Genomic DNA, 26,016 nt, shown 5'->3' on the forward strand with positions numbered 1-26,016 from the left:
CCATCATAATATCATGGTTGCTAACAATGAGGGAAGAAAACAGAAGTGATAAACAATTACATTGTTAGATAATATTCTGGATCTCACCAGACTCGGTCATGTATAGCAACCCTTTTATGAGAATTGGCAAGAGGACCACAAGATTTATGTTGCTTCCTTCAAAGGGAAGTATCCACGGCTGATGTAATGATCTCTCACCAGTCCTCTCTTAAGGGTTCCACACTAACTCTACTATATCATATTACATATATCCACAAGCATCCAACACAAAAAAATTGAGGGACACTATCATATCAAGTTGTTCATCATAATATACAAGAGAAATCACGATTTAAAAATCAAGATACTAGATTTTTCACTTCTTGGAGACCATTAGATCTTTCTAATTGTCGATGAAAAGCAAGTTGTTGGGCATAACATATGAGCATCCACAAGCCTCTGTTTTTAGTAAACAATTTTAATCTGCCTATACTTTGTAAAGTAGAAAAAAAATTTAATTGTGTCTCAATGTTTTGCTCATGGGTTTAGATATTGTCTTAGTTAGGGTTTCTATTGCTATTACAAAACACCATGACCAAAAAGCAAGTTGGAGAGGAAAGTGTTTGTTTGGCTTACAAATCACTGTTCATCATTGAAGCAAACCGGGACAGGAACTCAAACAGAACAGGAACCTGGAGGCGGAAGCTGGTGCAGAGACCAGGAAAGGGTGCTGCTTATGGGTTTGTCCATCATGGCTTACTCAGCCTGCTTTCTTATAGAATAGAGCATGATGGTCCCAGGAGTGGCACAACCCACATTGCTCTGTGCGCAGCCCTTCCTCATCAATCACTAATTAAGAAAATGCCGTATAGACCGGCCTACAGCCTGATCTTATATTGGCATTTTTCTAAATTGAGGATCCATCCTCTGAGATGAATTTAGTGTCATGTTGGTATAAAATAATCCAGTACAGATATGAAATTATTTATCAGTTTTATTCCCATTTCCTATGACCCAAGAACTGATACTTGCAAGCACTTCATCATATGGCATGGGATTATCTATACAACATTAACCAGTCAAAGTCGGTACAACACTCTTTTCATCTTAATTTTTCTTGGGCCCTTTTTTCCATAAGAAATGGCATGTATTACATACTTCTCCCTTCCCATATTAAAGTTTAACACTGCTGTATTTTTTCTAAGATTACTTCTCTCAGGTTTCCCTTACATTTATTTGTGTCAACTTCAGAAAATGCATCTCTGGCAGATATGAACATTATATTGCTTCTACAAAGCTTCACTTGAATGCTGTGAAGATGAATATTTGAAAGTATTTTTCTGCACCTTGTTCATCAGTGAATAGATAAACACACAACTGGTTTCTTCTAATACTTCATTTAGCTTGCTACCAAGAAGCAAGAATGCATTTTCTCTTGTGAAAATCAAGGGGTTTATTTTTCTTTTTCTTTATTTTTGGACCCCAAGAAATTGCATGTTGTTTTAGGTGTATTGTTCTACAGTTGAATTAAAATCCAGGAACTAACAGACTGAGGACAGCCTAGAAAGAAATGTATGTTTGACCTAACAAAGGATGTTTTGTTTAATGAGTAGATTTTGTCCATGGGATACCACTTTCTAGTGTTCTTTCTGAAGTACTTTTCTCAGTTAGATTTCATTATGCCTGGTCACACTACATGAACTTCTTTACAATAGATCAATGTGAAAAGGAAGAATTACTCATTTGGCCCAGTCACAAAGGTTCTATTATTATTTGGCAGTTGCAGCTTAGACTAGAGCCTGGAGAAAAAGCTGTACTGATTCACTGTGCTTACACACAAACAGCCACGCCTGATAAGAGGCTGTGAGTGAGATCAGAAATAGCCCCTGCTTCCGACAATTGATCTGATGGCATTTAGAGAAATAGCTCTCAATCCTGACTAACATTCTCTGTCATTATCAGAAGTGCTAATTAACCTAGACCTTAGAAAACAGATTTCTGATGTAAGGAAGGTGTCGAGAATGCACCAACTTTTAATTTGTTGCTAAGAAACCGTTGACATTGATCTCGAGCATTTGTTGTTTAGGTCAAGAGGGTCCCTATTAAGCATAAATGCCAGTGTGTAATTCTGATGTGAAAGATATTTATAATATTATAATTACTATGTGGCTGTTCTGAACAAGAAAGTTACGATTACAGTTTATTTGTCTTAATGCCGTAAATGTGTTATTTTATTTATATTCTTAACTACATGTATGATGGGGATTTTGCTTGATATATATTGTCAAAAACAAGCTAAATACCTTAGATTTCAAAAATGAACAGGTATTTTGGTATATATCTGCATCTACACATTGTGAAGGTGAAAACAGGACATTTCTTGTTGCTGTTTTTTGAAAAAAGTTTGTCTCCTTCATCTAAAAATTATGCATTTACTAAAAGTAAGTAAACTAGTGGTGACACACATGGCCACATGTACTCAGTCCAGGTAATTGATAGTTAGGAATCAAGAAGCCCACTAATCATAAAGCCAGAGTCAATGCATTCTTAGGAAAACAGAATCTGAGACAAGGTTGAAGTGGAAAATAAATATTAGAATCACAAACTTAAAAAGAAGAAAACTATGGTGATAAAACAAATTGTAATATGGATTCATACCCAAAAATGTATTAATAAAATTATTATTACTCCTGCAGGTAATAATATCTAGAGGGCTTAGATTTTGCAGAGAATTACAATGAACAACTGAAATCCTTCAATGATTGTAGTGAGGAAAAAGAAATTAAATGATTTGGAGATCTTTATATTATCTATAAAATGACAAGAGGGCGATGATATAGGAGACCTTAGAAAGTCAAGAAAGTATAATTTAAATTTTAGGTATGATTTGATGCAGAATAGTATAAACCATAAGAACTATAACAGGGAGTTAGAACAAAAATTTTTAAATATGTAATAATAAAATTGTAAGGAAAGTGAAAGCTAAGACAAGCATAACGATGGAAGGTTTAAATTAAGGTGTCTGAGTAATAATTTGAAATAAAGATATACTAACTAATGTATTCAAAAGAGATATGAAAATAGAGCTTACATGGTGTATATAGAGGACACACCATAATATAAGAAAATTGAAAATCAGAAGTAGTGAAGAGACACATAGTAGTGTAAATCAGAGGTAACATGTAACACCGTCAGAGTGGGAATCGTGCCTGAGGGAACAAGTAGTGTTGCTGCGTGGAACAGCCAGTGCTATCATTTGGTTTAAATGTTATGCATGAGGAAACCCATGCTGATGATAAGTAAGTGAAATAAAAACAAGTTAATAAAAAATCACTTTTATTCCTTCTCAAGTCTCTGATGGGGTTGAAGACCAGATAGGTTAATTTTATAATTAAGCTTAGTTGTTTAGGGGTTAAGATGTTTTAATGTCTAGATAGATATTTTATGTTGATAATGATGAGATATGATAGATATTGATTTAAATTCAGAAATTTAGACACCCCGTGATAGGAAAGATGTTTCCTTCAAGGCTGCCAAATACAAAGAGCCAAAACACTAAGAATGTAACATTTATATAATTCCTAGATTGGGTCATGGTTCTTCTTGCTGTAGTATATGTAGCTTATAGTATATGTGTATAATAATATAAATATATATGTAAAAATTTTTTAAATTTTTAATAAAAATGTTTGTAACACTTCAAGCATATATGCATATATATATATATATATATATATATATATATATATATATATATATTTAAGTATAAAATTTACAGTAATGTGGCTTTCAGTTTGGCATTAGAAAACATTTTCATCTTTTTTCTCCAATTAAAGAAAATCTTTTCTTTTTGATAACTAATTTTTAATTATTTAATTTTTTCTTTGGACAGAGCAAATATAGTCTTCATATGACTTTATGTTTTTATATATCATCCTGCTGATACACAAAGAAAATATATGATAGGATCAATTAAAAATATGTTTTTCCAGGTTTTGCCTTTAGCAAGCACACATGGCATTTCCTCTGAAGGTTTTATCTTTAGGAAGTAAATGTCAGAATGTTTTGTACTTCATTAAGATGTCGCTTTTAAACAAAGAAAAGTCAGCTTGTGGTGTGTGTCAATATACACCTCAGTTTTTTCCACTGATAAATTATTGAAAAACAATGACTTTTTAAGTCCAAAATGTCAATGTGTTTTCTGTATTGTGCTAAAATTCTGTTTCACATGTAACTTCAGGAAGAAAAAAATGGATTGTCTGATTATTTGCAATATTGAAGTAGTGGTTAATAAACATTTCAAATGAAGAACATCATTTGACCCATAATCCTGAGGGTGGAGAGGAGAAGGAGGAAGACTAGGAGGGAGGGAGAGAGAGAGGGAGGATGGGGGAGAGCAAAGAAGGAAGACAAAGTAGGCAGGGAGGAAAGGGGGGGAAGGGAGGGAGGGAGAGAGAGGAGGGAGGATGGGAAGAAAGGAGAACTATCGCCATCTGGTGGCAAAAAACTCAACTTCAGCTAGGTCCCAAGGTCCCACTGTAAAAGAAGCATGAAACACTTGTTCAGCCTGGTAGGAATGCTGTCTTTTCAGTAATAATAAGCATTCCGAAAATGCAAACTTATTGCAAGATTTAGTACATGGAAGGTGGATAGTTCCAAATGCATGGTCGTGTCCCAGAGAGGAGCCAGCAGCTCTAAGGGGCAGAGAGATCAGTGTAAACATGACTTGGCTAGAACCTTGTGGTCCATCCCAGCCAGGATTTTGTTCATTACGCAGAACATTGCATGTTGACGAGATGCTTCTCTTCTCCTAGATGTTTTAGTGTGGAGCAACGATCGAGTTATTCGCTGGATACAGGCAATTGGTCTTCGAGAATATGCAAATAACATCCTTGAGAGTGGAGTGCACGGCTCCCTCATTGCCCTGGACGAGAACTTTGACTACAGCAGCCTAGCTCTCCTGTTGCAGATTCCAACACAGAACACCCAGGCAAGAAAGCCCCTTTTTGCTGGTCTTGGTGAATAATGAATGAAATCTTTAGAAAATAATAAGGCTGTGAATTTATTCTTGTTTCTATTAAGTTATCTTGAAACACAATAAACATAATATATAATAGTGAGATGAGATATTTATAGATTCTATACAAATATATTGAACAGATTACTGTTTTAGTTTGAGTAGGCATCTGTAGTTCCTCCCACATTTTCATTTCATTATGGTAAAATACTTTACTCTCTGTCATGGTGGCACACAGCTTAATCCTTGAACTCAAGAAAAACAGGCAGGCAGATCTCAACTTTGTGGCAACCATGGTCTATACAATGAGTTCTAGGCAAGCCAGAGCTACAAACAAAATCTGTCACAAAGAAATTAGAATATTTCATCTGGATTTAGTTATAGTTAGTTATAGCAGAGTTTGTTATAGTTGCCTGAAACTGTACTGACTCCTTGCTTCCATGGTGTGCCCACTGAGTAGCCTTGCTTTCAGTGCCGGGTCTTTCCGCTCAGCTAACCAGAATTGCACATCCAAATTCTGTGAGCTTGAATTTGACCATTTGCCTGAGACCATGTGCATATCCCTCTGCCCCTGGCTTGCTCCATTTAATATATTCATGATTTATTTCTGATACTGAAATTTTAATTTTCTGGTAATGAGTTGCTAGTCCAGCACAACTTACATTTAGAAAGGATACACTTGGAGTTTATGTCATATAATCTCCTACCTGAATACGACGCTTCCCCAATACAACGTATGCAATTGATGGCCTTCAGTAGGCCTCTCTGAGGGGCAGTCCTTTTTTTTTTTTTTTTATCTATTTAATTACATTTAACTGAGTGTTAAAGTGATCCCTAAATCTGAAGTTATATCATTCAGCAGAATTCCATATAAATTAAAATACCTCCAATCTGCTATATATCGCATAAAAATAACACAAGAATCCTTAAACATGTGAAGTTTAAACTGAACAAGGTTCTGCATGCCTCTAATTCCAGCCCGCTGGTGGCTGAGCCATGGGAATCGCTAGTTCAAAGCCAGTCTGCAGTACTGTCTGCCCAGCCTTTTTTTGTTCATAGTAAGACTTTGTCTCATAAAACCAACCAACCAAACAAACAAAAAACATTTTTTAAAAATGTAAAAGTTCAAGTGTGTGAACTACCTGTTAAACTTAATAAAATCCAATGCAATGCAACTTTGTTTTGTGCTTAACATTTTAAAGTTTACCTAAAATGCTCAATTGAAATAAAATAAGCATTTGAAATAAAAAGTTCTTGATTGCAGCCATTTCTATAAGGGTATCTCTCTAAATACCTCAGACAGGAAAAAAAAAAAAGAAGGAGAAGAAGAAGAAGAAGAAGAAGAAGAAGAAGAAGAAGAAGAAGAAGAAGAAGAAGAAAAAGAAAATAAAAGAATAAAAAAAAATTATAAAACCTTAAGATCCTGTAACTAAAGCATATTTTATAATCCATCTTAGATAAACATAACCTCTATATTTTTTAAATAAAATGTAACTTCAGTGACAGTAAGTTTGATTTGATGTTAACAGGCAAGGCAGATTCTTGAACGCGAGTACAATAACCTCTTGGCCCTGGGGACTGAGCGGCGACTGGATGAAGTAAGTTGTTACTGTACATTCAGAAGTACCTTACATTGGCAAACCTCAGAGAGGAGCACTGATTGGTTGTCCAGTACCATATGGCCAATCCTAAAATCATAGATACAAGTGCCATCATACAGGCCGAGCAGCTTATATGAGAAAAAATATATATATTCATGTACACCTATGTGCATTTAATAACAATTAATAAAAAAAGAAGCCACAGATTAGGAAGAGAGCACTGTTAGGGAGGTTTTAAAAGGAGTAAAGAAACGATATGTAATTATATGATATTATGCTGTATCATATTATAATTTCAAAGAAAGAAGAGGCAATGAATTTGGGGGTTAGAGTGTGGGATGGGTTGTTGGGAAAAAAGAGAAGGGGAAACAATGTAATCATATTTTAATTTTTAAAAAGTGCCTTTACAGTATATAGGAAGAGTGACAGCATATCCATGCTTTGAAGAAGTGGTGTTTGCAAACGAGCAAATTCAGTGGATAGCATCTAGAAACTTTCTCATTTCTTCTCAAATTTTAAGTTTTATTTATTAGTCTTTCCTTTTTATCCAGCACTAAGATTCATAAATGTTGTTACTTTGTTATTTGGACATTGAAAGGAACCTTAACATAAGGCATATTTGTGAAATATGCCTTTGTAAAATTTCAAGAAACTTGAAAATTACAGGAAAAACAGCAGCAATCCTGCATTCAAATTGAAAAAGCAGATGCTGTTATAAACCCATGCCTTCCTGTGCAACGACAATTTTAGAACTTTATAAATATAGCCCTAAGTAACTTCTAACATAATAATCTTGTCGACTCAAGATGATGTATATTTTCAAAACTCCTAAGTAGGTAGCTTAGTAATGTGCTTGCCATACATGCCTGGAGATTTGGGTTTGGATATCCACTACCAATAAATCAGTCCAGACAAGACATCTGTGAGCTTGTGCACTAGGGTGCATCTGGATGACTGGAGTTGCTTGCCAGCCAAACTAGTTGAGTCAGTAATCTCTAGGTATAGTAACAGGTTCTGTATAAAAAAATAAAAGAACTCTGCCCCTTACACACACACACACACACACACACACACACACACACACACACACACACACATGTATGTTCAAACACACATATGAACACATATGCACACACCTTCCATACATGTGCACACAATAACAAACAAGGATAAATAACAGCAATGATATAATATCATTGGTATAGTTTTTGAATAAAAACAAAACAAATCATGCAACTTGCCTTTACTGTAGTGAATTCAATTCTGGGTTTCTATTGGCCACATTTATATTCCATTGAAATAACTTGAGAAGTTCTGATGTTTATCTAAGAGTCTGGCTCAAGTGAAAAGAAGTCTTTCATGGCCCGAGAGAGAGTTTTGCTGTTAGTAACATGCACTGGTCTTTGAGAGCACCATGGGTCGGTACTAAGCACCTACATCAGGCAACTTATAAACACCTGTACCTCCAGCTAGCTCCTGGGGATCTGACATCCTTTTCTGTCTGCTCCTGCAGGGACTGCACTCAAGCCAATACACACACAAAGTCACATACACATCTTTTTTTAAAGATTTGTTTTAAAGAATGCATCCTAGCTTGCTTGCTAGAAGACTTTTTTTCTTAGGTTACTGCTGCTAGAGTGCCTGTTGATTTTCTGCGGTGACTGCTTCCTGTGGTGAAAGAACAGTGGAAGAGTGTCACGATTGAGACTCTGCACTCACTGATTTAAAAAAAAAATACTTAACTTGTATATTAAACATGTCATATAGCCTTAAAATGTCAGACAAGTTTTTGTATAATTGATAAATATTCAACCTATGAACAACTTCTCCAAATATCTAGAAGATAGGCCATGTATTTATTTTTGTCCACCTGTGGGCATTGAAGATACTGAACAAAGTGGAACAAACTCATTTTGGTATAGGATGTATCACTTAACTTAAAAGTGATTAGTAAGGATAAGTGAAATTTAAGTATTGACAACGGGGATGTTAGCCCTGTATTTTTCCAAAATATTTAAATGCTATCCAAAGCAGATCTTAAATAGTAATTAAATGGACAGTATATATAAGATATGTTATATTGTTATACAGAGCCAAAACAACTTGAAGTGAGTAGTGCCAATTTTTTCTCTACATGTCAGAATGAAGTCAAATGAAGTCACAAAATAAGCAGTAGGTGGGCTGTCGAAGGAGGCTGCTAGTTGAACCAGAAAATGGAGCAGGTCTCTCATTTTCACAAGTATGTTTTAGGAAAAGTCCAAACTTCTAGTCCAATAACAGTATCATATGACACCAAAGAGCTGCAGCCCTGTGCCCTGTGCCCTGTGCCCTGTGCCCTGTGCCCTGTGCCCTGTGCCCTGTGTCCTGTGCTGTATGCCCTGTGTCCTGTGCTGTATGCCCTGTGTCCTGTGCTGTATGCCCTGTGTCCTGTGCTGAATGCCCTACGTCCTGTGCTGTGTGCCCTGTGGCCTGATCCCTGTGCCATGTGCTCTGTGCCATGTGCTCTGTGCCATGTGCCGTGTGCCCCATGCCCCATGTCCTGTGCCTTGTGCCCTGTGTCCTGTGCCCTGTGCTGTGTGCCCTGTGTACTCTGCCCTGTACTGTATGCCGTCTGTCCTGTGCCATGTACCTTGTGTCCTGTGCCCTGTGCCCTGTGCCGTGTGCCTTGTGTACTCTGCCCTGTACTGTAGGCCGTCTGTCCTGTGCCATGTACCTTGTGTCCTGTGCCCTGTGCCCTGTGCCCAGTGTCCTGACCTTCTGACCAGTACTTGATGTTAAACAACCAGGACTGCCTCTATTTTCATGCTCCCTATTTGCACGGTAAAGAGTACAGAATTAAAATTTACATGCACAGAGGCTTGTGCTAGCGTCCAAGCACTGCACACTGCCCTATGGGAACTGTGCTCCTTTGCACAATTGCAGATCACATGCCAGGAAATGGAAACAAGAGAAGCCACCTTAACAGCAGTAAAGACTTCTCCCACGTGGAGACCTCTGCAATACATTGCCCTATGTTTCAGGTAGCACCCTAGTTATTGATCAATTTGCTGCTCTCCCATAGTGTGCTCAGTCACCTGCTCTTCCTAGTCCGGTGGGAAGGATGGGTTTGTTCCCTTCCCACCGTTCCTTGCTATCTTTGTGAGGAGATACATTATTACACGTGTGGCTGCATAGCTCCATGGAGTAAGTCTCCATATCTACATATAAGATCTATATGGAGTGGTTTGTACATTTGTTAGAAGTAAAAACAAATAAAATGGTGAATTACATGTTCCTGCTTACTAATTCAAAGGGAAACAATTGCTTTTGAAGAGGTACTTTGTGTACACAGACAAATAAAAGTAATTATTTCATTGAGATACACCGTAATTGTTGGCCATTTTTTTTCTTTATTGAAACTTTTATATACTGTATTTAAATATACTTACCCCTCCCCTAACTGCTCCCAAACTTCCCCTCCATATACCCCATCTTTTTTTTTTTTAACACACAGAATCCAGTTAGTGCTGCCTGTAAACTAGAGGGAGTATGACCACCCAAAGTGGTCAGCCTTCGAGAAGTTACATGTTTAGAGAACACTCACTCTCCATCTCCCAGCAACTATCAGATATCAATAGCTTCTAAGATACAAGTGGAACTTCAGGATCACCCCTTCCCCATGCTCAAGTTCTCTCTGGTATGAGCTTGCCCAGGTCTCTGGCCTGCTGTCACCACCATACACACATACGTTCATATGTGCAGCTGTCCTGCTGTCCCTGAGGCCCAGCTTCATTGTAGTCATCTACCAGCTCTGACTGTATAAAATCTCTGCATAGTCAGAGTACACTGACTTTCTCCCACAGTGATCACTGAGCCTTGGGAGGACTGGGTTTTATATAAATGCCCAATATAAGGCCTTTTCTTATTATCCCCACGTTTATGACTAATATATCTGGTGTGTTCAGCAGTAGGCTCTTACCACCAAGTTTTTAAGGGTAACCAGTGACAGTGTCATGATTGTTTATTAACTAGAGCTCACTTTTCCTTTTGGCATCACCTTAAAATCAAGTGTGTTAATTGAAAGAGTGGATCCCAGGTGGCAAAGGTTCTCAAAGATTCTAGTTAATTTGGAATCACCAATAAAATCTAACAAATCACAAAATCAACATTTCTTAATAAGATTATCGCCTATTGTATCTTATGTTAACCAGAGTGTCTCAAATACAGATTTTGCACACTATCTACCTTTCCTGTAGATAAAAGTGATATTTGCTCATAATTTCCCTCAAATGCATTCTATTTGACAACCAATGCAATTAAAAATATAGTCTCCTAGCGAAAAATCAGTTAGCAAGATGTATAAGAAAATAAGTCCAATGACGCATTCATAGAAGAAAAATTTTACTATTTTATGACTTCCAAGGATGTTTAAAGGTGACAAATTTTAGATTTGAAATCATATTAAAATTTCATTTAAAAATGCATTTCTGTCATTTTACTATCTCATTATGGGAATCAACAGAGGAGTTCAAGATGAAGCAGATGGAATGTAAATAATCTCTTTGACAAACCCACAGACACACAGGTTTATGTGATACACCTTTCTTGTTTTCCTGACCTCGAATTCTAACTCTGTGCTGGCAGAGTGATGACAAGAATTTCAGGCGTGGATCAACCTGGCGAAGGCAGTTCCCTCCTCGCGAAGTGCATGGGATCAGCATGATGCCTGGCTCCTCGGAAACATTACCGGCTGGATTCAGGTTAACCACGACATCTGGGCAGTCAAGGAAAATGACAACTACGGATGGTACAGTGGTTTTACGTTTCTGCTCATGAAGTAAAAATCTTGGTTAGCCAAAGCTATATAAGTCTTCAACATTGCTGAAATTCTTCCAGCATTGATTTTCTTTCTTAAATTAGTTTGCTTTGCTTGAAATTTACTTTGCTTTTTTTTTTTAATCAAAAAGAAGACCATTTGCAAACTACCGATGCATGAATCCATGACACTTCCTACACATGTAAAAAACTAAATTACATCCCTCAAATACAGTTTCAGTAATGTCCTCATCTAGGAAAAACGACACACATCTGCATGATTTGTGTTTCTTTACTCTTCTGTTCTGAAAATAAGTAGTCTATTTAAAATGGAGCTTGGACTTGAACTCAAATCCTACTGTAAATGGGAATTCACTCTACCTGCACTTTTTTTTTAATGTTGAAAATTTACAGATTCTATGTTTCATCTTTCAAATTCAGACTCATCAAATATAGTCTGCCTCTGACCAAGGCAGAAAGCCTGAAATAAACAAACACAAACAGGAGAAAATAATTAAGCAGACACAAAACCAGTGCTAGCTTCCCAATCACATCTTCTTCTGTGGGCACCAGACTTGTGCTACATTCTACACAAAAGGAAACAGTAATCCTGGAGTGACAACTTTGAAATAATAATAGTAATCCCCAAATTTATTTCTGTTTGGTAGGCATTAAAGAAAAATAGTCTTCCTCTGTTTATTAAGATAATGTTGAATCTTCATTTCTTTATAAGCTGTTATGTCAATTAAAATTCATCTGAGCATAAAATGTAGTCTTTGATCCTCATTTCTTTTAGCGTGTTAGTATTTTGGAACTTGTTAGCGAGCTTCATGGATAATTTTACATGACTGGAACTAGTAGAGATGTTTGTCAATACATAGCACAATCCGCAATACTGAGTTCTGTAATCATTACAACAAAAGCAAAGACTCACCCTGGGGAGACGCTTTGCTGCAGATTGCATGTAAGGAGAGATATAGCCACTGGAGAGCTCAGCTGAATTGCACTCGGGTAAATTTTCATTAGTCTCTGGGTCTAGAGAAGAGGAACGTGGGTGGCTTATGCCTGAGACAAGGCAGTCTACTAATATGTTCAGGATCCCTTTACGCAGAGAAAATCAATCTCTCTCATCTGTTACCGGAGAACCTCTAAAGCCCTTTTCTCATTTGCAGTTGCCTCATCAAGACTGCAGAGGTTAGACAACTCCACTGTTCGCACATACTCATGTTGACAAGCCACTCAGAGGAGGCAGCACTGACCTGCTGTGAGTAATTTCTTGGCCGACCAACAACAAACCAACAGAAAGATGGGATGTACACAGACTAGTCACTCTAGCCCACGCCCCTTGGCATGGCCTAGCAATGCAGAGGTGATCACCCCTCGAAGAATCTTTAAACTGTAACTCTTCACCTAGCGCTTCCTAGCATCTCTGTTCTGTGCTTAGCGGTCTGCCTGTTGGAGGCCTGCTGCTCTGTCATTCCACATTCATGGGTTGCTAAGTATATTATTTGGAGTGGCTTTTTGTGTTGACTCCCCATAAAGTTTTGTTAGTAAAAGAGTCTGGGATTTCAAAGTATCACAGATTCCAAAGTGTCAGTCTTAGAAGGCAACAGAGAATAATAGGAATTTATGCAAATTCACAGTCAAACAATGTAAGAGGCAGAAAATTAGATGTCGATTAATACTAAGAAGAAAAGTTGAAAATAAAAAGATTGAAATTTAACATCCTATTTTCCACCACTATGCTTTCTTTATATTTGCTGAAATCAAGTATAAATTTAAGAATTCAGGAAATATGAAATAGGAAAATATGATAAGAATTAGGAATAGAAATTGCACATATAATGCACATATAATATGTAAAGCATTTAAAGAATATGCTGATCCATAGAGAATAATGCTATATCAATATACATAAAATTTTATTTTAAGAATTTCTTATAAGGAAAACTGCTTTTCTATATTTATAAAATGCAAATGTTTGAAAAATACTGTAACTTAAAATTTGGGTATACCAACCTATTGTATCATAGTCAATGACTTGATATTTGGGAGAAAATATTTTTTTATAATCATGTTTGTGCCCAGGCCTGAGAGGAGACAGTAAGAGACAGTAGCAATCTGCCTTGCACTGTTATTCATTGCTTCAGTTCACTGTCTCTGTACAACATATCACTGATCTTTGGAGACTAACACAGGAGCCGACATGTTGCCTCATAAGAGTCACTAATTGATAAAAACAAAAAAAAAAAAAGCACTCAGACAATTTAATCTCTCAAAATGCTACAATAATATAAAATGTTCATGGTATACAATTTGGTCTCATTAGGAATGGCCTTCAATATACAATCATTTGGCTAAATAAGAGATTTTCCAAAATACTGTTTACAACAGATTCAACACATAACATAATAATTTTCTCAGAGACTTCGTAAGTCATCAGCTTCTAAATGACTAATATGTTCACTAGTGCTTGCTGCTTAGCTCTAGGCTCATGGGTAGGATTAATCTTGAACTACTTGCAATTTATTTTTTTCCCTGCATGTCATTCTAGTTCATATATTTTTAGTTTTTAACTATTAAGTGGAATAAAATATTTATTAATAGTCTAATCATAGGCAATCTTTATTTTTATTTTGGTGAGAAATTTAAATGAATGTTGTGAAAAAAACTAAACATACTTTATATTTGCCTATTGTATCAGTAAAGCTAATGGTGAGCTTTTCTTATGTGATATTCTGACGGGAAGCTGTAGTGAAATACAAAGAGATGATGAAGAAATGTCAAAATGTGCTATTTTATGATCTATTTTGATTAAAGATAATTTTCATCTTAAAAACTCTAAACTATATGAACTAGAATATAAATCTATTCTACGGAATAGGTAGACTGAATCCAATTTAACAATTTACAGCATATAAAGCATTCAGAAGGCATGCTGACATTCTGTGTGACTTTATTTGTTTCTACCGCAGCTATACCTTCCTCAAAGTTGAACGAATCCTACTTAATTCTCCTTTTTAAAAAAGTAAATAAATAAGTGGACAATAGTAAACATCACACCATCTTCTATTAGTTACATATTTTCCCTTGCACTGGGATTATAGGACATGTCTATCCAGGCTGGTGCTGATGGAACCAGATACGCTGGGTGGGCTGGTAAGGGAGCAGGGTTCCCTTTTCTGAGGAGGAGAAGGGGGAAAGGAGAAAAGGGTGTAATCAGGCACGTGGGGGTACATTCAGGATGTAAAGTGAATAAATAAATGTCTTAAAAAGAATAAAAAAACATAGGAAAGTACACCCCACAGTAAGACTGTGGGATGCACTTGCTGGGTGTTGCCAGTGAACTGACGCATGTCTTCCATTGCCCCTTTCAGATGTCATCTTTTCAGTCTACAGGACCTAAAGTGCACGACCGCCTCAGAAGACAAACGAACAAAGCCTTTGTGAAGACTGAATTCTAAGGAAATACTATAAGTAACGGTTTACCAAACGTAAGCACGTGATCTTAGGGGGAGTCGGATATTAACTTTGGTTAGTTTACTATGATTGTAATAAAATGTTTAAGTCATCTGAAATATGAGCATCGTCCATGCCATAAATTCTGTACATCTGATACTTTTATGAGATGGAACCACTTGTTTTTTCATGTTGTAATATAATAGGCATTTATGTATTATTGTGTATGATTTCTTTTTAAATGTGTAAGTCTTCTGTAAATTGATATAAATATGATTTTTTTAAAAAATAAAATATATGGTTCATGGAGTCTCGAGTGCAAACATTGAACAATCCCAAGTACTGTTTGTATTTCGCCATCCTACCATTTCTACAGTTTTTCAATTGTAACAGTCAATCACTATGTTTCCGGGAAGCGTGTTTCATGCTTCAACATGCTTCTCCTTCAAGTCTGTCAAACCTTAAAGCTGAACACCTGCCTCTGATCATGTAAAAAAAATTATTTAACCTGGAGCCCAAAATGACCTTTAAAGGCAATCAGGGATGTGGTGCCCTCTACTTTTCAAAAAAACACTGTGATGGCTCAATCTCCTTTTCAGTAGACAACAAAGCCAAACTGTTTACAAGAGTCAAATGCAGTGATTTTAAAAATCTATATTAAGAAAACCATTACCTAATGGTGTTGCCTGTGGACCAAGACACACATGCGTGCACACACACACACACACACACACACACACACACACACACACACACACACACACACACACATCTCCCTGTATTTCTCTGTCTCTCTCTGTCTCTGTCTGTCTTTCTGTCTCTTCTCTCTCTCTCTCTCTCTCTCTCTCTCTCTCTCTCTCTCTCTCTCTCTCTCTCTCTTTCTCTCTCAAACACACACACTTTATTAAGAACTATTTTTTCATTCAAATACTCTGACATGCCAGCCAGTACTGGACAGTGAGTGTCAACTACTGTAGAGTCTGAGGCCAATTTTCACTAGAAAAATAAAAAATAAAACAGAATCCTATAACTTAACTCCCTTTTAAAATCACTGTTACAGGGCATTAAACAGACTCAAGTCTAATGTTACAAGCCTCTAGCTGAAATTACCTTTTTTGTGACTTCCCTGAATTCACTTTCATCAGAGGAAAAAAAAAAGACAGAATGATTAACATATATAATGTATAAAAAGTATAGAAGAGTAATCTCTTCCTGTGGCTTTATTTGGTGGTGTCACTGTTGTTTATTCTTTGTTTATATGGGAGATTTCAAAGTGAAGCCTATTTAATAATACCATTGATTTACCTGCTGTTTTCTTGCTGCTTGGTCTTATTAAAGGCAAGACCTGTCATTAGTAAAAACTTTTTTTTTGTATTTTAATTTGTTATATTTGCACGGACATTTGTTTTGATGTCTATTTTTGTTGAACAGACTCAATCAAAGGTAATGGTAAAAAAACCCTCTCCATTGTCAATAAAAAAGAAATGCTTCCAGTTTTCTGCTTAAGCTTTATTTTCTATGGCATGAAATGTAATGATTTACTCGAATTACAGCGAAAACCATTCAATTATTTCTAATACAATTTTATTCAAAATTAGAGCCGGCCACTAGAGGGAGTTCTAAACCAGCTGATAGAAGTGGGTTGGGTTTTTTGTTTTTTTGTTTTTTTTTGTGGGTTGGGTTTTTGTTTGTTTTGGTTTTGTTTGTTTTGGTTTTATGTTGCTTGAGTAAAAACAATGTGAAAGAACTACCTAACAGCATCTCATGATGAGGCTATTGATTAAATGAAAATATAAGAGAGAAATTATGATACTCATAGGCTAGAAAGATTTATGCTTATATTTATATAATGCGGTGGCAACCAATTCTGCATATAGTGAAATGCTTGTGATAATTAACTTACAAAGAAGGAAAACATATTTTGACCCACAGTTATTTATGTTCCAGCTCAAGAACTGGCAGTCTGCACGCTTTAGGACATCTAGGGATGTGGGATGGCATTGCAGGAAGACTGTACTAGAGAAAACTGCCTACCTCATTGGCAGGGAAAAAGGAGGAAAAAACCCCAAAAAACAAAAACAACAACAACAAAAAAGCTGGGGACACACATTCCCCATAAGAGGGGACATATCACTTTGCGTCAGCATTACCCTCACCAGGCAATCAGCACAGAAGCTTTTGCAGGACAATCAATATCCAATTACAGCAACAACTCACTCTGTCACCAAAAGCAGTTTCTTCTTTTTAGAAATTACATTTAAAAAAAAATACTGATGCTGTGTAATGGGTCCTAACAGTATGGCCAGAAGTATCTAACGACTTCCTTCAAGAAAAATGTAAAATATGTAATATATAAGAAAATGATAGTCAGATGTGAAAATCAGTTTTATAGATCGAGCTTAAGTTTCTGGGTGTTCATGATTTTGTTTCTGTTTTCTTTTCCTTTGGACCATCATTTAATATAAATAAAACCACCCTTGGACATCTAAAACAAGTTTCATTTATATCTAATTAGTGTATTTTTATGGAAAAAAATGGTCACACTCTTTAAACATTAAAAATACTTTTATTTTCATTTTTCAAATGTCTTACAAATTTAAATTTTTCATGAAATACACAATCACAGAATTCATTTAGGTAAATTTAAATATGGTCCCACTTCTTAGATTATAACATTGCTATCAAAGATGCATTCAATTAAAAATAATTTAGGTACAAATTGATAATGACTAAAGTGTACACATATAATGAATAATTCAAGGAATTCAAGAACTTCAAGTTACAAAATGCTTATCCAATTGGTTTAATTCAGGATCCCAAAATAATTAAAGATGATAAAGATATTGCTTTCAAATTTACCAATAAAGAAGGTAGTTTAGTCAATAAAAGTTTCCTTTGAGAAGCCATTTATTATCCACACAGAAGAACAAAGAGGTGTACAAATTCTTTTATATATGATATACATAACTTCTATGACAAGTAAATTCTAATCTCTCATTTCTTATATTTCTTGTATTTAGACTATTCTGTTGGGATATTATGCTCATCTTAATAATGTTTCTGAATGATTGAAGAGTTGACAAATTATTCTGAGAACTCTCAATGATTCAATGAACAGAGTATACTTTTTGGATTTAAATTTATGCTCTGATGAATAATACATGTGGAACTCTAAGCTAGTTAATCAACTATTTCCTTCTACTCTACTTAATTGATATATTGCTATAAACTTATTTAAAGTTTATTATTTTAAAAGGCTGGTTTTATAGAGATATAGATAGAAATATGTATTATTTGCTTTTGTTTTTTGTTTTTGTTTTTTTTGAGACAGGGTTCTCTGTGTAGCCTTGGCTGTCTTGGACTCCCTTTGTAGACCAGGCTGGCCTCGAACTCACAGTGATCCCCCTGCCTCTGCCTCCTGAGTGCTGGAATTAAAGGCGTGTGCCACCACCCCCCAGCTGAAATATATGTTAAAGCATAATTTTTAGATGATTTAACATTTATTCAAAATTAAAACTGTCAATAAAAGTAAATGTTTGGGGTTCTCTTGAAAACCAGAGGCTATTGCAGTATGGTACCTTGTCTCTCCTGAGCCATATTTCTTTGGAGCCTGATAGGAGTGCTCCCTTGATGGAGCACCTGATAGGACTGCTCCCTTGATGGAGCACCTGATAGGACTGCTCCCTTGATGGAGCACCTGATTTCCAGTATTTAAGGCTCCATAATGGTCTACAAATCACTTGCTGAGATATATAGTTCAGAGGCCCACCATCCCATTCATTGAGGGCCAGGGGTGTAGCGCAATAGAAAAGTGCTTGCCTTGCATGCACAGGGCTCACTCGGGGCTTAGGGCTCAGTCCTCATAAGTGGTAAACAATGCTAATTTGGAGCTCAATATGGTAGAGCATGCCTCTAACACCAAATTCAGCCACACTTATATAGCAAATGTGAGGTCAACCTAGGAACCGTGAACTTCACAGAAAAAGAAAGAAAGAAAGAAAGAGAGAAAGAAAGAAAGAAAGGAAAGAGAAAAGAGAAAATGAAAGACAGAAAAAGAAAGAAGCAAAGAAAGGAAAAAGAAAAAGATAGAAAAGATAGGTTTATTGAATGTTTTGCCTAAGATGAAAGGCCTTCCTATTTCTTCTTATAACATTCTTCCTGTCGCTCCTTTCCATTTGTATGCCACTCCTTGATTCTGTGGGGAGATGGAGGCATCAACCTGAACACAGTCAACCACGATAGGAATTTGCAGGAGTCTTCTTCTCCACAAAAGATTTGGTGGAAGGATATCTAGGTTCTATCCTGACACAGGCCTCCCCTTATCCAGTAACAAGCAAACTGGAAGTGGTGCTTGACCCTGGGGCCCTATGTTGCTAGGCAACCTATTCTGTCTAGATGATTACCTGAAAACAAAGTGGTCATCTTAAAAATATTAAACCACATTGGTGTCTCCACAATAACATTTTTAAATTATATTCTGACTGATTTTCAATTAAAATGTGTTTGTAAGGCACCTGAATTTGTAAAATCATAAACCAAAAAGTGTTTCTTTTTTTGTTTTGTTTTGTTTTGTTTTTCGAGATGGGGTTTCTCTTTGTAGCCTTGGCTATCCTGGACTCGCTTTGTAGACCAGGCTAGCTTTGAACTCACAGCAATCCGCCTGCCCAAAAAGTGTTTCGTAATAGTCTAGTTTGCATACAATGATCCATGTTACAGGAAAGAAGTAACAATGCAAACCGGCTCACATGAAACATAATGTACAGCCTGGTCCAAGGGCCGCTAGACTGCTTTAAGGCAACAGTTCGCATTTGAGTTGATAAGGAAAATGTTGTCAAGTATTTATTTATAGAAAATAAACAACTAATTCTGGCTGGAAAATTAAGACAAATTGAATGAAAATAGTAAACAAAAATCACAGGGCGTGCTTTAGAACTTCTTCTATGTGACCAAAAATGCTGGGGTCCTCGATGGTAGGTGTTACCTGGGGAAAAAACAGGCAATGTCAGGTGATCGCCTTCCCTTCGGTTTCGCTACGACTTTTTGTAGGACAAACCATGACATGCTTGCTTTTACCGTTCACTTTTGTTGTTTTTCTTTTAAATTTTGTTTTGATTTTTTTTTTTCTTGAGACAGGGTCTCCTGTTGTGTAGGTTGGCTTCAAACCCCTAGTGTAGCAGAGTTGCTCAGCCTTGAGCTGGCTGGCTTTACCTCCCAAAGATTACAATTACAGATACCCACAATTTATACTCCCAACTATTTCATAAACCACCCATAAAATAAGTAAAATGGGGGAACTTCAAGCCAAATACTTAAAATTGTATCTTTTGGGATAGTAAAATTGTTTGTATTTAGCAAAATTGTTTGTATTTCTACATATTTCTCCAGAGTTTTTGATGGTTTACTCTGAAATTTGCTTAGATAAGTAATTATTATATAAAAAGTTATAAAGTTACAGACGTTCTTGTCAACAACATGCCTTGAAATTAAAATATATAAGTGCTTGAATCAGTCTAAGTTTTTCTAAAAGTGTTTTCTCTCAAAATAGTAAAGTTAATTAGAATTGATATGTTAGAACATTTTTGACTTCTCAACTGCTTTACTTTCTCATCACGGATGGTCATTAGTGATTGTAGGGAAGCAATAGCTCCATTGAGTTCAAAGGAAAGAGTTTCTGCAATTCTGTTTCAAATTTTAAAAATTGCTGAAAGCAACAGTTCCTTATAATTAAAGCACATGATTTTAACCAGCACGTCTTTCTCAAACTCGCATTCTTACTGAGAATGAGGAAGGTTTGCTGAGGATAGTTTTCATGATTGAAAACTCTTAATCTAACAGTGTTTTCCCGGTGCCTAACACAGAGGGGAAACGATTTCAGAACTCAGCATTATAGAGTCTGAGTCATTTACCTTATAAGGCTTGCCATTGACTAGGGCAGAGAGTGTAGACCTTGGAATCTTGCCAGACCTGGTTTTGGGTAGCTGTTTGACAAAAACCGCATTTCGAAAAGCCGCCACGGGGCCAATGCTCTGCCTGACGTGTTTCACAATTTCTTCCAAGACTTGTTCTTCAGTTACACTTATATCTAGGGAGAGAGTTGAGATGGTAAGTACCAAAGTAACGCCACCCATCCAGACCCAGACAGTCAGGGATAACAGGGACCACTCACCTTTCTTCAGCACGCAGAGTGCTAAGGGGACATGACCTTTCAAGGGGTCTTCCTTGCCAACCACAGCACAGTCGGCCACGGTGCCATGTGAAAGGACTGACTGCAATGAGAGAAAGCGTGTCTTCACAATACTATATGCTTATAATCTTAACACATAGGAAAAGAGAATCATGAAATCATAGCTGCTTCCCTGAAGTTTCCTAATAGTTCACATCACTACATCTCAGGTGAACAGTTAGGATTCCCATGGTTGTTACTGAGCACTGACAGTAACAAAGGTTAATTGCTTGGCTTACCCGGAAGGTAAAGGGATTTTTCTTCCTCTTAATGGCTTATTAATGAAGTCAAAGAAAATGGGCTGTAGGTATCATGTGTAAGCAAATCACACAGTCCTTCTCTCTCTAACAGAAAGCCTTGGGGGCATTTTACTTTACTTCAGGCCTGCCTACCTAATAAGTGTGCCTTTCAGGAGAATGCAAAGATGCCACAAGATAGAAGAGGGACTTTGGTTTTGAGGAAATAACAGCATTTCTTTCAGTGGGTGGGTCCTTCCAACTAATGAGGATTTTCCAGTTCTTAGGGGGAGGTTTGCCATAAAGAGAAGCCCTGGTAACAGGTTATCACTACTATAAGTAACAATTTTTCTTTTTCTTTTCTTTTCTTTTCTTTTCTTTTTTTTTTTCTGGAGACATGTTTTCACTGTATTGCCCTAGCTGTCCTGGAACTCACTCTGTATACCAGGCTGGCCTAAATTTCACAGAGATCCCTGGCCTCTGCCTCCAGTTTGCTGAAATTAAAGGTGTGCGCCACCATGCCTATAGTGCTCACCTTAAGGTTTTCTAGGTCATACAGAACAAAACAGCTTTTCTCTGGGATCACAAAGTGATCTACCACAGGAAACATGGATGCCTACGGTTAAATCATCTGCTTAGGTGAGTGTCCTGTTGACACAAGCGAGAGGCATCAGAGAGGATGGAGCCTCAGCTGAGGAAATACATCCATGAGATCCAGCTGGAAGGCGTTTTCTCAGCTAGTGATCAATGGGGGTGGGCCACGCCATGGTGGGCGGTGCTGTCTCTGGGCTGGCAGCCTTGGGTTCTATAAGAAACCAGGTTGAGCAAGCTACGGGAAGCAAGGCAGTAAGCAGCACCCGCTATGGCCTCCACGTCGGGTCCTGTCTTCAGAATTCTTCCCTGTTTGACTTCCTGTCCTGACTTCCTTCAATAAGGAACAGTGAGTAAATCAAATAACCTCTCTTCTCCCCAACTTGGTTTTTGGTCGTTGTATTTTGTCACAGTAACAGAAACCAAGACTAACACAGTAGGGCTTACAAAAAACACATGTGCGAAAGCCCTCACTCTGAGGACTCTTATAATACACTAAGGCTGTGGTAGTAGATTTTAAAAGATATTAAGAAACAAAACAGGCAACATGTGATAATATTTTGGATTTCTGACATGAGTTTTCTAGAGGGAGTAAGGAAAACCCTGTGGGGTTTCAACTTGAGTAGCTGGTGAGATGGTGATTTAGGTTCTTTTAGCTAGAAATTGCTGGGTTTATGAAAAAAAAAAAAAAAACCACTGTGTGCTGCCTTAGACTTGTTCCCTTCAGATACCTTGAAGATATCTACGTAGGGAAGTTGTACACAGGGATCCGAGAAGAGCCATGATATGTGTAGCACATTTAGATGTCGTTCATACAAAGATGGCAATGGACGTTGTAGACAAAGATATATTATTTAGGGGGAAAAAGCAGCAAGAAGAAAATTTTAAGGACATAAGGAACTCTAACATCTGATGGACGCACATAAAAATGCACCTGGCCCTCCCCCCCCCCAAAAAAAAATCCGAAAAAACGGGGAAAACACTAGAGGGCAATATATTCGATTGTCTTGACATAATCCTTCCTTCTTAAAATGACGAAACAGCTAACTTGAAAACAGTGCGCTTTATGGGAACGACCGGCCCTGGGAGAAAGACGCTGCGCTGGGTTTTCCAGGAAGAGCATTGCCAGTAGACCCCCATACTCCCAGGGATATTATAAGATGGATTTTAAAAGTTCTGAAACTTTTGTTACACATGAAAGGATGGAGTTTGAGAGTAGTACTTTTTTTTTTCCATAGACACTGTTTACAGCAGTAAGAGACAGCTGAGGAAGAGCGAACATGCCGCCTCCTGCTCCTGTTGTCTCACTAACCCTGAACAAGAAATTTTCAGTCACAATTTTCACAAAAACACTTTGAACGTCCTCCAAGTTTCTCAGTTCTCTAGCTCCTTGCTAAGTTTTAAAAGATTAATCGGTGTTTAAAATAGATCTTATTACTAAGTCGTCACAGAAGGCTATTTCTTGTACAGGGATCTGCAAGAATAATGTCCTTTTAAATTTATAAAAACTACTTGACAGCTCCATTTTCTTGTACAAAGAATGGAAAAGAACAGATTTTTCTAAACTATTTCTGACACTAATTTTCATAGACTATCTGCTGGTTGGATATTCACTAATTTAATACCCTTTAAAGTTTTTATCTAGCCCTCTAATTAATTATCCAATACCAAGTGGTCAGCCCTGAAATCTTATACACACAAGCAGTACAAACAATATTAAATAGAGAGAGATTAATGTAGACATAGATTATAGGTATAGATATATAGGAAAAGAGACTACGGATTTAATAAGTGGTATTTTGGAGGGGTTAAAGGAACTAAAAGAAAAGAAGAACTGATGTAACTATATTTTTATTTTTAAAAATGAGAAAGTAAATATATAGAGATATAGATTAGATAGATGATAGAGTTAGAGAGAAAAAGTCTGTTTAATATTGCTTGTATAAGATTTCAGGATAGATAGATAGATAGATACATAGATGTTTTATAGACATATATGAAAAAAGGCTATGGATTTGAAGAGAGGTATTTTGGAGGGGTTAAGGGGAATAAAAGGAAAGTGGAACTGTTATAACTATATTTTGATTTAAAAAATTAAAAGTTTTACTTAGTAAAACTTAGAAAAAATGGGTACTTTCCCATAATAAAAATCAGCAATTAGTTATTACTTTCATGTAAATGGATTTTTCAGTAGACCCAGAACCCTTACATTCTTTTGAAATACACCAAAACCCTTACATTAAGTTTCTGGTTATCACAAATTATAGCCTTTTAAAAACAAGATAATATAATAGCACTAGAAGTCATGAGTTATAGAGTATAATATGAATTATGTCTCCTGGACCAGGTCATGTTCTACTTCTTTTTTTTTCTTTTTTTATTAATTTATTCTTGTTACATCTCAATGGTTTATCCCATCCCTTGTATCCTCCCATTCCTCCCTCCCTCCCATTTTCCCCTTACTCCCCTCCCCTATGACTGTGACTGAGGGGGGACCTCCTCCCCCTGTATATGCTCATAGGGTATCAAGTCTCTTCTTGGTAGCCTGATATCCTACTTCTAAATAGTGAAGATTCCAGCCTTTCTCACTGAGAACTTTAGAAAACTGAGTCATGACATTTGGCATGGCAATAAGAGGTGGCAGAGAAAACATGGCAGGGACACACTTTACATTCATTTTAAGAGATTTTATGAGGAGCAGAAAAATGACAACAAGTCAGTGACTGTACAGGCAATTCCAAATAAAGGGAAAAAATAATATAATAATAATGGCATGATTAGTTACTTATTAAGTATAAATATTGGGCAAAAGCTAATAATTTATTTATATAAACACAGATGTTAGAGTAATGGGTTAAAATATTCTAAGACACTGTAACAAGATTTCTGTTGAAAGTCGATGACTTCGGCCCATTTTCTTCATTTTTCCACTTTACTTTCTTATTTCCGCTTGTCTAAATTCTTTTGTTACACGCAGAGAGAAGGATATCAGAAGAAACATAAAAATTCTCAACATATAATTGAATACAACAGTTTTCACTCTAAAAATAAGAAAAATTTTAAAAAATGGGTTCACGGCTTTTCTTGCTGTATTGTGGTTTATTATATATATGGGTAATAATATAAATGCATATGTAAAAATTTTTAAAAAGAATACTTTAAAATTTTGTACTATTGTGCAGAAATGGCATAATTATTGTTTCATAAAATAAAATATTACAATACTTAGAAAAAAGCTATGCAGACATCATCTTCATAGGCTGATTAGCCAGGCTACTAGAAACGCATATGAATTTTGGCACTAATATTCTCAAAGCAAGGAATTAAAAGTTTGTGCAAGCAGAGCCACAATTTGGCTACACTTTGAAATACATGAAGCAGAAATTTCTATTTCAGGTTATGATAAAATGCTGCCATTTAATAACAAGATAATATTATAATACCAAATAATGGCCTCGTGTTCTAGGACATTTTATCATATTTTTTTTTTACTCAAAAACACCACACTGGCTGACACTAAAGAAAAAAAGGCAAAGTCATCATAGCAAGAAAAATTAAGTTGTTAAGGTTGACCTGAAGTCAAGCATCATGGCCATTAGAGAAGACGGACCTGACAGTTACAAGGAGAAGAATGGGGCTTTGGAATCTTTTTATCCTGATACACTGAATTGTTAGCCATGTGAGCTTAAACATTTTCCTTCATTGAAATGTTCTTTGTTTATTCCGTTCAATAATAGAACCATTGTGGAGTTTTGTTATAGAAAATAAAATTGAATAACTAGAACTACTTTATCTTTTCTAATTATAATAAAATCTGACAAGCTAAAAGATCCACCAGATGTTTCATAGTTACATAATTCCTTTCTCAGTCATATGTTCTATATACAAATAGCAAAGTTAAAGTAACTATAAGTTTTTGTGGAGCATCTCATGAAGCAGAAATCCAGGATATATTCCTTACCATTAGCACATTGCTATAGAGGGTATGATTTGAAGCTGCTTCACAAACAAGATTGTATAATTAGTTGACTAGATTTTCCATTCTCTATTTTCAATGCTTAATTTTTATTAGAATTATTCATTATGTGTAGTGATGGGCTTATAAGAACATTTTCA

The 26,016-nt window shown here is 36.4% G+C and overlaps 2 protein-coding genes across 28 annotated transcripts in view; one reads left to right on the plus strand and one right to left on the minus strand.

Moving 5' to 3' along the window:
• Nucleotides 1-16,362, plus strand: part of PPFIA2 (PTPRF interacting protein alpha 2) — a 438,359-nt gene extending 421,997 nt beyond the window's left edge. For 19 of the 27 annotated variants that reach the window (XM_084794262.1, XM_084794271.1, XM_084794273.1 and 16 more), the window contains 5 exons: nt 4,794-4,969; nt 6,526-6,594; nt 11,221-11,383; nt 12,564-12,655; nt 14,769-16,362. In XM_084794262.1, coding sequence (XP_084650388.1) covers nt 4,794-4,969; nt 6,526-6,594; nt 11,221-11,383; nt 12,564-12,622 — 467 coding nt within the window. In that variant the 3' untranslated portion in view covers nt 12,623-12,655; nt 14,769-16,362. Of the gene's footprint in view, nt 1-4,793; nt 4,970-6,525; nt 6,595-8,738; nt 8,840-11,220; nt 11,384-12,563; nt 12,656-14,768 lie in introns of those variants that run through there. The other 8 variants (XM_084794252.1, XM_084794276.1, XM_084794258.1 and 5 more) reach the window with 2 other exon arrangements.
• A 1,034-nt stretch (nt 16,363-17,396) lies between these two features.
• Nucleotides 17,397-26,016, minus strand: part of ACSS3 (acyl-CoA synthetase short chain family member 3) — a 162,908-nt gene continuing 154,288 nt past the window's right edge. Inside the window, exons 14-16 of the mRNA XM_084794124.1 lie at nt 21,017-21,116; nt 20,757-20,932; nt 17,397-19,831 (exon numbers count right to left, since the gene is read on the minus strand). Coding sequence (XP_084650250.1) covers nt 19,763-19,831; nt 20,757-20,932; nt 21,017-21,116 — 345 coding nt within the window. The 3' untranslated portion in view covers nt 17,397-19,762. The remainder of the gene's footprint in view (nt 19,832-20,756; nt 20,933-21,016; nt 21,117-26,016) is intronic.

The sequence above is a fragment of the Acomys minous genome, assembly GCF_964271855.1.
Source record: "Acomys minous genome assembly, chromosome: 9".
Lineage (NCBI taxonomy): Eukaryota > Metazoa > Chordata > Mammalia > Rodentia > Muridae > Acomys > Acomys minous.